Source organism: Puntigrus tetrazona, unplaced genomic scaffold (assembly GCF_018831695.1).
Source record: "Puntigrus tetrazona isolate hp1 unplaced genomic scaffold, ASM1883169v1 S000000176, whole genome shotgun sequence".
In the NCBI taxonomy this organism is placed as follows: domain Eukaryota; kingdom Metazoa; phylum Chordata; class Actinopteri; order Cypriniformes; family Cyprinidae; genus Puntigrus; species Puntigrus tetrazona.
The window spans coordinates 232,186-243,353 of NW_025047847.1; the positions used below are offsets into that span (position 1 = coordinate 232,186).

Here is an 11,168-nt window from a genome sequence, read left to right on the forward strand (position 1 = left end):
CTGTTATTTTATCGCACCTGCTGTAATCTCCAAAAACTTTATTACTGTTTTTTTTAAGTCCTCTAGAATGTGATTTGCATGTTGTAAAACTGCTAGAAGCTGGTGATTAGAAAAAGACATTACAATTCTTAAAAACATTTTTGCAAACGAATGGCTCAAACAAAAGATCATCTACACACGTTACACTTTTATTAAAACGGTCATGTTATACCAATTCTTAACATTGTGCTTCACCAGTGCTGGGCTGAACAGAACATGAACATCCTGTTAAATCAGGTCTGAATCAGGAGAGAAATCTGCGCAGATCCAGCAACGTCCAAAACCGCTCTAAACCAATTTGTGTCTGTATTTAGATGCGAGAGATGGACTTTTTCACCAGACTTAGCTTAGCTGGAAGTTAAAAACGTCTTAATGCTGGATAACTTTGAGCTTTTGTCTTCTTTAAACCGATTCACTGGAGCGATGTGGATTATTGTGATGTTTTTTTTTCTCACCCTCCAATCATTTTTGTGTGGAATTATTAGCAAGTGCACCAAATGTCATGTTTGTGTAATAAATGGGACTAAAAAGGAATATTTTCTCCATGATCATTTGCAGTAACGGCCTTGACGTTATTTTAATTTTTCCCATGGCAGAGGACAAAGATTGAATACACGCATTGCTTGCGCAGTTCCACGTCCTTGGATGTAATTCATGCTTTTGTTGTTGTTGTTTTTCTGCTCTCAGTATTCAGTCCCTCTGCACTCCAGATTTGGAGATGCCCCTAATTGCTTTCTCATTGTGACTGAGAACAAGATGCTTTTCATACGAGGGACGACGTGAGTGTCAGGTTCGGTAGCATCAGGCTGTCATCCACCTCCACACTCTGACCAAGACATGAGTTTATTCTAGTGCAGGCCTGACCGCTGCGCTTTTGTTGACTTTGACAAATGTGGTGAAGGTTGTAAACAGATACTACAGCACTTCCAATCTATCTCTCTATCTATCTATCTATCTAGCATCGTCCGTGTATGTGTACTGTGTGTGTGTTTTAACTAAATGTAACTGTTTTATTATTTAATGAATGCATTTTTGAAACTATTATCATTTAACTTAAATCAAGTCGATGCAAATAACTAATAATAAACGTATTTTTCCCTTATTTGTTCAGTGACTCAAATGATTAGTTCAACGATTCATTTTTCTAAACGGTAATTTGTCGATTTCATTTTAAGCGGCGTTTCATAAAAGTGACACCTAGTGGCGAAGAATGAATTTGCGTTTTCAGTCAGACCAACGAGTATTGGGGCGATATGCAGATTTTTAATGCTGACGTCAACATGAAACGTTTTTTAAAAAACGACTCCTTTCAGTGATTCAGAGTCGACTCTTTCTTCTGAGAGACGATAATCTTAATACGCGGTGCACTTTTAAGTTTAAAACATTGCAGGACGTTTACGTTCACTTAAACATCCAAAATAGTGGCACTTTCAGTGCATGTATCTTATCCGTTTTATTGATGTATGACTGATAAAGATGCACAACAAGTTTACCAATTCGTTTTGTTTCTTTTGAAATGTGTAATCCAAATGCAATTCAGAACCAAAAGTCTGTAAAATATTAGATAATACAATCTCGGTCCACTCATCTTTGCACAATTGTTGTAATTCATCCACACTGGAGGGTTTTCGAGCGTGAACCGCCTTTTTAAGGTCATGCCACAACATCTCGACAGGATTGAGGTCAGGACTTTGGCTAGTCTTCATTTAGTTTTTCGTCAGTCACAGAGGTGGACCTGCTGGTGTGTTTTGGATCATTGTCCTGCTGCACAACCCAAGTTCGCGTCACTTTAAGGTCACATTGGCCGGACACTGTCCTTCAGGATTTTTTGTTAGGCAGCATAATTCACGCTTCCATTTATCACAGCAAGTCTTCCAGTTCCTGAAGCAGCAAAACAGCCCCAGACCATCACGCTACCACCAGCATATTTAACCATTGGTATGATTCTTTTTCTGAAATGCTGTGTTACTTGCAGACCAGATGTAATGTGACACACCTTCCAAAAGTTCAGCTTTTGTCTCGTCGGTCCACAGAGTATTTTCCCAAAAGTCTTGGGGATCATCAAGATGTTCTCTGGCAAAACTGAGACGAGTCTTATGCTCTTTTTGCTCAGCAGAGGTTTTCGTCTATCGCCATTTTCGCTCTTTCTCATGAACACTGAGGAGTAATCAACACTGGTGGATGAGTTATACGTTATATGATAGTTTAGTTCGGCTGGCCAATCCTGAGAAGGTTCACCACCGATCCATGTTTTCACCATTTGTGGATAATGGCTCTCATTGTAGCTCCCAACGCTTCAGAAATGGCTTTATAGCCTTTTCCAGACTGATAGATCTCAAATACTTTGTCATTTGTTCCTGAAATCATTTGGATCTCAACATGTGTAGCTTTCTTGTAGGTTCATTTTCCTATTTAAGTGATTTCTTGCAACAATCAGGCCTGGGTGTGGCTGGAACGGTGTGATAAATCACAGTTGAGCTATTTTGAACGGGGATTAATCTATATATTAATCCATATATATTCAATGTATAAGCGTTCTTAAATGCTTGCATGCGTTTGTATTTATATAAACACAATAAACATACATAGTAGACACGCATATAACCTTTTTGACAGCACAAATGAAATATTTTTTCAGTTTGTGTTCTGTTTTGCGCCATTATGCAATTCATTCTCCGTCAATAACCAAATCGACAGTGGCTGTTTAAAAAAAAAACAGGATATATTTTTATGTTGCAATAACAGCAGGCAAAAAGAAGCAAAAAACGAAATGGGGGGAAAAGCGTGGCCATGTGACGGAGACTACAGGTGGAGCCCCACAGAGACGGTGATTGCTGTTGATGCTGCACAGATGTGAAGGACCGCAGATGGCTCACAAACGCCTGATACTCGGGGGACCGAAAATGAAAAATACATATATTTATTTATATACACGTTTGTATAAAACAGCCTACGCGAGTGTGATCTCTGCGCTTTCTCGGGCGAGATCTGCTCTAACAAATCTTAGAAGCCGACACCTGTAAAGGTTTGCAAGAGAGCACCCAAACTACGTTATTAGCTTGATTCCTCCTGATGAAAGAGCTAAATATAGCATTTCCTTCCACCCATGACCAACTTTTTTGCACTAAAAGGCGGTAAGATGCGCACCAGCCAATTTCGGGCCGTTCTGGGATTATAAACGATGCCAATACTCGACTTGGACGATTGATAAAAGTGTTATTTTTTTTGTATCGATTCCAAAATCTCCCAACAGCCAACATTTTTAATGAATTTCGAGTACATATTGTCTAAATGTTCATTTGATTTTGGCATTTTTGCTATTATTTATTATGCATTTATTACCATTAGCAGCTCTACTCTCTGCATATCCATTACTAAAAGACTTTATACTTATGAACTCATCTAAATCTTGCCAAATCAGAATCTTATGCACGAGGGACATTTTTTATTATTATTAGCAATTTTTTTATCGTTCTGGCTGGAAACAAAATCTTGATGCAACGAGTGCTTTGAGTAAATAATTTTTATTTAGTTAGTAGCAAGTAAACCTGTGCATTATGCTTTATTTTAAATAAATCATGAGTGCATACTCTGCCAGTCGGATGTTTGGAATAATTAGATGTTAATTTTAAAAATACAGTAAAAATTGGGAAAAAATTACAAATAACTGATTGTAATTCATTCCTGTGACGTAAACCTGAATTTTCAGCATTATTCCTCCAGTCTCCAGTGATACTTCCTTTTAACAAAAACACATTTACTGCTATTTTTAAGGCACGATCAACCATTTTTCGGAGACGCCATTAAATTTCTTCCATGGCAGTCTATGATTGTGCTCTAATCTATTTCAGATAAACGCGCCTCTGAAAAGCACATAAAAACAAAATGAACCAGTGCCTCTAGATATCGCCACAAGCATTAAAAAAATCCATATCAGTCAAGCGCTATGAAAAAGCTTCATACTCTGGGACTCTAGTCTATATCTAGTCAAATCATAATCCCACGCAGGGAAACGGCATGCTGTGCACAATGATATGAATGCGTGATATGAATATGAAGCAGTTTCTGTATTAGTTGCATCTGCTTAATATAACGGGCAGAAAACAGAAATGGCTCTTAATTACAGATGCATCAGAGAAGTGCTAATGTGTAGTTGTATTATATATGGATCACACGACGACAATTTTACCCTTTTGCGCATGACCGAGTAAATGATGCATCGCTGCACAATGCATAACCATAATCCAGTATAGCATTCATACAGCCTCGGGTCATCTCAGTTTGTTTCTTCATCTGATTTGGAGAAATGTGGCATTGCATAACTTTCTCGGGAATTGGAGCCTCTGCGGCGAATGGGTGCCGTCGGAACGAGGGTCCAAACAGCTGATAAAAACATCGCAATAATCCACAGTTAGTTAAGACGGAAGATGAAAATAAGCCAGATGTGTTGCTATAGCACTTGTTTAGAGCTTGTAAACGCTGCTTGATCTGTGCGGATTTCTCTCCTGATTCAGATCAGTCCCTTTTTTTTTCACTTTTTCAACATCTCGATACATTCGTTTCTTACAAACGCGCACATTTTGTCTTTCCCGGGTGCTAACCTGATGTAATCAGACCCTCATTCTGACGGCACCCATTCACTGCAGAGACTCCAAACTCAACTTAACCTCGGATGACTTATGGGTGAGCACATTTTCAGCAAATGATCATTTTTTAATAAACTCTCCACTAATTTCTTTTCTTTTTTTTATGTGGATGTTACAGTGAATGCATCTCTCTCTCTCTTCACATTCACAGCAGGCTTTATAAATAGGTGTCTTGTTTTATCATTTCACCCTTGATGCTCACACGGTCTTGTCTTTAAAAATAAATTGCCCTGGGTTCGCTGTCAGATACCTGAAACGCAAAGCATTCAATATTTAAAACTTTAATTACATTTATATCAACTTGCATCAACATCAACTCTCTCTCTCTCTCTCTCTCTCTCTCTCTCTCTATATATATATATATATATATATATAATGCAATAATATTTCAATGACAGCACGTGAGGTCCCTGGCTGTGGAAAGCCCTGATATAATGCAATGACATCCATAAGAAGCCTATGACTCAAGTGTCCAAATACTTTTAAGGCCACCGCAGTGGTCATTTCTCTCTTTCTCTCTCTCTCTCAGTGTATGATTTAATAAATGTGATTCATTTTAATTCATTCATCATCATCATCATCATATGTCAGTGTTTTGGTCCTCCCCCTCCCACATTTGTGGGATGTAGCTGTTGCGATTTTCGAGTCATCGTCGCGTTAGTCAGAGAAATGGTTGCCTGACGAGCATCACCGCGCACCGGGATCCGGGGAACCGAATTAAAATGTAAATACAGCAACGACGTCCACGCGAAAGCATCCTTCCAGATGAGACGCGCGTTCCTCTCTGCGGCGCACGCGGGTAAGCTGAACTGCGGTCGCGTTGGCTGTTTGGGAACGGTCTTTACTTATCGTTTGACGTCGATCGATCGCGACGCACGGCGAGAGGGAGAAGTTACCGGCGAACTCGGAGCCGTTCGAGATCAGAGCCGCGGTGTGGTGTCTTGCCGTTTGTCAGACAGAAATAACGACCCCCGAACGGGAGAACGGGCGCGCGACTGAAATTCACGAGCGTGCGAGAGAAGCTGCGAGAAGAGAGCGGGCGTTTAACGCCGTGCAACTTTTCCCCCCAGTATCTCGTTATTGTGAACGCGACCGCGCACGTTACCGCGGAATAAACAAAACCCCGACGGGACTGCGTGCTTATTAGTGATGACACGCTTCTTGCACGTTTACTTGTCGGTTAAATGAACATACGGGCATTGCATGTCGATCTGAGGTTATTTTAATTTGTAGCCGAATAAAACAGCCAGTTGATGTAAATGAGTGGGCTTAGCAACAATTAAGTTAGCCTGTCGATATGAAATAATATGAACGTTTATTATTCTGGACTAAACAACTAACGTATCTATTCTTTCTAATCCAACTGTACGCATGTCGATATTCCCACCGATTTTTGTTTGTTTGTTTGTTTGTTTGCTTGACAGTTGAAGGCGATTTTAGTAATTGCACAATTGATGATTAGCTTCAGGACCCAAACTTCTTCTGCGAAGTTCGTGTTTACGTGTCGCGAGGTCGTAATTGTGACGTCACGTGCATTTAAATCGCTTCGTCCCGATCAAGATGGCGACCACGGCGTGTTCGAAAACACAGCCTTGCATTTTAACTCATGTGAATCGATCAATTGAGACCGCGCATTGCAGTTGTGCAAGAATCTTATTTTGAATTATATTAGGGATGGTTTTGTTGCGATTTTATCCCGTACACAGCATCCATTGTATCAGCCATGTTTTATCACAATGCAGCCCCAAATTGGAAAATCCCGAGTGTAATTACGACATTGTGGTGCAGTTCATATGCATTGATTCAATCTTTCCTACATGACTTGAATGCACTAGTTCGCCACGTTGCACGTTCAAGCATAGGTCTACATAAATAGGCAATGCTTCTGTTAAATTATTAACACTTTTATCTGTAAGGTGGGACTAAAGCCAACGTATGTTGCAATTTCTTCCTATTCAGTGAAATACAAGCGGACGGTCTACTTCCCTCATAACGTCTGATATAACCGAGGCAGGAGGCAGTAGCACTGAAGCAGTGGCTTTTGTCTCATGTAACACAGATGTCATCATGCATATCGCTCGTTTTGGTTTTAGTATACAGCTGGCAGCAGTTAGCCTACAGTTATATTTGAACGCACTGTGTGTCTTCCACAATGTGAAGATGGACAAACAGATGCTGTTCAGTACAGTGTCTCTCAGCTGGTTCTCAGAGTTTACGTTGTGCATCAAGTGGCAACCTCACTTTTTGCAACGAACCTAAAGAAAAAAACGTTCCTGAAATGCATTTAAATAATTTGCACACACCCAACAATACGCAACAGAAGATGCATAGATGACAGTCTTAAGATGACATAAGCTTACTGAAAGCATTATCACATAACCTGTCCATGTTGACAAACGGCAAAAATGCTTTTCTTACTTGGTATTTCTGTCATGTTTTCCAGTACAAATATATATATATATATATATATATATATATATATATATATATATATATATATATATATTTTATTTTTTTTTTTATATATATATATATATATATTTATTTTTTTTTATATATATATATATATATATATATATATATATATATATATATATATATATATATATATATATATATATATATATATATATATTATATATACATATATATATTTATATATTTTACTTTATATCATGCATATACACGAAAAGCAAAATGACTTATATCTACATCTTTTTATTTTTATTTTTATTTTTCTTTTACTGAAAAACAAGCTGAAATACTAAGTAATTGTTATTTTTACTTTTTGCAATACATATGTCCAAATTGATTAACAAAAATTTGACAAGACTTTTAAACGTTCGTTTAATTTTGATATTATGCACACTTACATGCATGCATTTAGCATCGGTTTTACATGTTGAATTGATATCATTCTTGAATTAACGTGCATTTTTCTCTTTTTAGATGACAGCACAGAATATCTACTCAAGCGCCATCCATCGTCATGAACATGCATATGTGGATATTGGCCATTCTGTCTTTCGCCGCGTTTTTCACCTTAACTGAGATGTTCGACATTTACGGGGATATATGTGCAGGCCTGTGCATCTGCGAAGAAAGAGACGGGGTTTTTACAGCCAGCTGTGAAAACAGAGGAATTAACAATCTGTCTGAGGTAACGCCTTTACACTTCACTGCTTATCATCTTCTGCTCACAGGGAATCTGTTGAAGAAAGTCTCCCTCAACGATTTTGTTCAGTACGAAGGACTCACCATTTTGCATCTGGGCAACAACGATATATCAGAAATCGAAAGTGGCGCTTTTAACGGACTCCAGGGATTAAAGCGACTGCATTTAAACAACAACAAAATTGAAGCACTAAAAGACGACACTTTCCTTGGACTTGAAAGCCTGGAGTACCTACAGATTGACTATAATTATATTAGCCACATTGAACCGAAAGCCCTGAGCGTTTTACGTCACTTAGAGGTGCTCATCCTCAATGACAATTTACTATCCGCTCTGCCAAACAACATCTTTCAGTACGTTCCTTTAACTCATCTCGACCTGAGAGGCAATCAGCTGAAAGTGCTTCCCTACATCGGCCTTCTGGAGCACCTGAGTCACATTGTAGAGTTACAGCTCGAAGAAAACCCGTGGAATTGCTCTTGCGAGTTAATCGCGCTAAAAGCCTGGCTTGAAAGCATATCGTACACGGCTTTGGTCGGAGATGTGGTTTGCGAGACTCCCTTTCGGCTACACGGCCGAGACCTCGACGAAATCTCCAAGCAGGAGCTGTGCCCCCGCCGAGCCATCGCGGAATACGAAATGCGCGCAGAACCCGCTCACAGCAGCGAGATCCTCTACAAAACCACGTCGGCGACGTTCGCGGCGGGATTTGCGTCCTCCACCATCCTGCGCGCCACAAAAAGCAGCCGCCTGTCGGGAAAACTTCGCGTGAAACCCACTTCGCGCACGTCTTCGAGCAAGCCGCAGAATTACGGTCCGATGCTGGCCTACCAAACCAAATCCCCGGTCCCTCTAGACTGTCCCAACGCTTGCACGTGCAATCTCCAAATCTCGGACCTCGGGTTGAACGTCAACTGCCAAGAGCGGAAAATCGAACGCATCTCGGATCTCGAGCCCAAGCCGTACAACCCCAAAAAAATGTACCTCACCGGAAACTACATCTCTTCAGTGTGCAGTTCCGACTTCAACGGCGCAACCGGATTAGATTTGCTCCACTTAGGCAACAACCGCATCGCCATCATTCACGATAAGACGTTCGGCCAGCTCATACACTTACGAAGGCTTTACTTAAACGGCAACTTGATCGAGCGGCTCACCGAGGATATGTTCTACGGTTTGCAAAGCTTGCAGTATTTGTATTTGGAGTATAACGTCATCCGAGAGATCGCGGTCGGCGCCTTTCAACAAGCGCCCAATCTCCAGCTGCTGTTTCTCAACAACAACCTCCTGAAGACTCTACCGTTGGACGTCTTTGACGGATTGAGCCTGGCTCGATTGAATCTGCGCAGCAACCACTTGCGAACTCTTCCGGTCGCCGGCGTTCTCGAAGAGCTAACGGCTCTGGTGCAGATCGACCTCTTCGAGAACCCTTGGGATTGCTCGTGCCTCGCCGTGGAGATGAAAAACTGGCTGGAGCAGCTCAGCACGGGCACCGTGGTGAACAGCGTCGTTTGCGAATCTCCTCTGAGTCTCTCGGGAGAGGATATGCGGTACGTTCACGCGACTCACCTCTGCCCGGAAAGCTCGAACGCGCAATCTTCCGCCGTGCCGCCGTCGGAGGAATCCTTTCCCGGTAGTACCATCACTTTAGAAACGGCTTTGGATTACGACTCGCAGTATCCCGCCGTCCCTCTTTCCGTTCTTATACTCGCTTTGCTGCTCCTTTTTATATTATCCGTTTTTGTCGCCGCTGGATTGTTTGCCGTCATCATGAAGCGGCGGAAAAAGTCTGAACGCCTAGCTTCGGAAACCGCCAATTCAAGCTCCTTCAATGCCATCTACACCGACCAGATGAAGTCTAGAACGTCGGCGGGCCACGTCTACGAATACATCCCACCGGCAACGGAAAGCGCGGCCAAAAACGGACCGTATAGCGAAGGAAGTGCGATCGAGAGTTACAGGGACTTTGAGGAACTCAATAGAGTTCTTGCGACCAATTCGGATGAAGACGGGAGCAACGCGATAAGCTCGGAGTTCAGCGCCGGGACTCCCGACGCGCTCAACAGACATTCTCCTCTCTTGGACGACAACTACTTTTACCGAGATATCTTGGCTAGGGACCAGCAGGCCTCTTACAGGAGTAACTTGGCATGTAAGCACGGCACACATGCATCAGCTCACTGCGCACCAGACTTTGATGTCAGGCATCAATACTTGAATCCGGAAAGAGTACAGCAGACCATGTTGTACTGCTCGACTCCGGCCACCGTCTACATAGAGCCTAACAGAAGCGAATACTGGGAACTGAAAGCCAAGCTTCATTTCGAGCCTGACTATTTAGAGGTTCATGAGAAAAGGACGACCTTCACGCAGTTCTGAAACTGGATTTTTTTTTTCTTCGTTTGTTTTTTTTTAGTTTGGGAGAAAACGTTTTATCTGACAGATATTAAGGTGAATCTCACAAAAAAAATATGACTGCACTTCAAAATGTGCAAAAAGGAATAAAATGCGCTTTTATATTTTTAATTTAATGTCATTTTATATTTATGAATGCATGCTTTATTTTAGCCTAATTATTAACATAATATAAATTTATAAATTTTGTGTTACATTGTGACATTTTGCTTAAATTAAACAAATAATTCTTTAATTCTCATTAATGTGAATAATCTATATATATATATATTAGTGCTGCAACAAGATTATTCACAATTAATAGCATCTAAAATTAATTTTTCTTTACAAAACATATGTGTATAAATTATTATTATTTTTTAAATATTAAGTGTAATATTCAATTATATTAAATTATATAAATATATACATGTATATATATATATATATATATATATATATATATATATATATATATATATATATATATATGTATATAGTATTGTGTGTATTTATATATACATAATAAATATAAACAGTACACTGACACATATATTATGTAAACAAAATTATTTTGGATGTGTTTAATCACAATGAATCATTTATTATTGCAGTGTGACAATGGAAATTGTTGTCACACAGTCTCTAACACAGCTTTGCATAAATACATTAATGAAAGTACATTTAAAATTGAATCAAATAATAAAAACATGCACCATTAACAGTCCCAAGGAAACAAATCTCAATGGTCCTTCAAACCAGGTTTATATTTCTAACGCAATATAAATTTTCTTTAACATTAAGGTTTTTTTTTTGTGAGATTCGCACTGTATTCTCGTGCATATCATAAATAGGACCTTCTTTTACTACTGTATCATCTGTTTAATACATTCTGAGGTCCGCTTTCTGTGACA

General features: G+C 39.9%; 1 protein-coding gene across 1 annotated transcript; it reads left to right on the plus strand.

Annotated features, from left to right (window-relative positions):
* The first annotated feature begins 5,185 nt into the window (after positions 1–5,185).
* On the plus strand, positions 5,186–10,422 carry slitrk5b (SLIT and NTRK-like family, member 5b). The gene is made up of 2 exons (XM_043230582.1): positions 5,186–5,484; positions 7,635–10,422. Exon 2 carries the CDS (start codon positions 7,675–7,677, stop codon positions 10,237–10,239), a length of 2,565 nt encoding a protein of 854 aa, XP_043086517.1. The 5' UTR covers positions 5,186–5,484; positions 7,635–7,674; the 3' UTR covers positions 10,240–10,422.
* Positions 10,423–11,168: the final 746 nt, after the last annotated feature.

Excerpts from the sequence above, each read along its gene's own strand:
- slitrk5b (XM_043230582.1), top strand. The coding sequence starts at position 7,675 with ATGAACATGCATATGTGGATATTGGCCATTCTGTCTTTCGCCGCGTTT.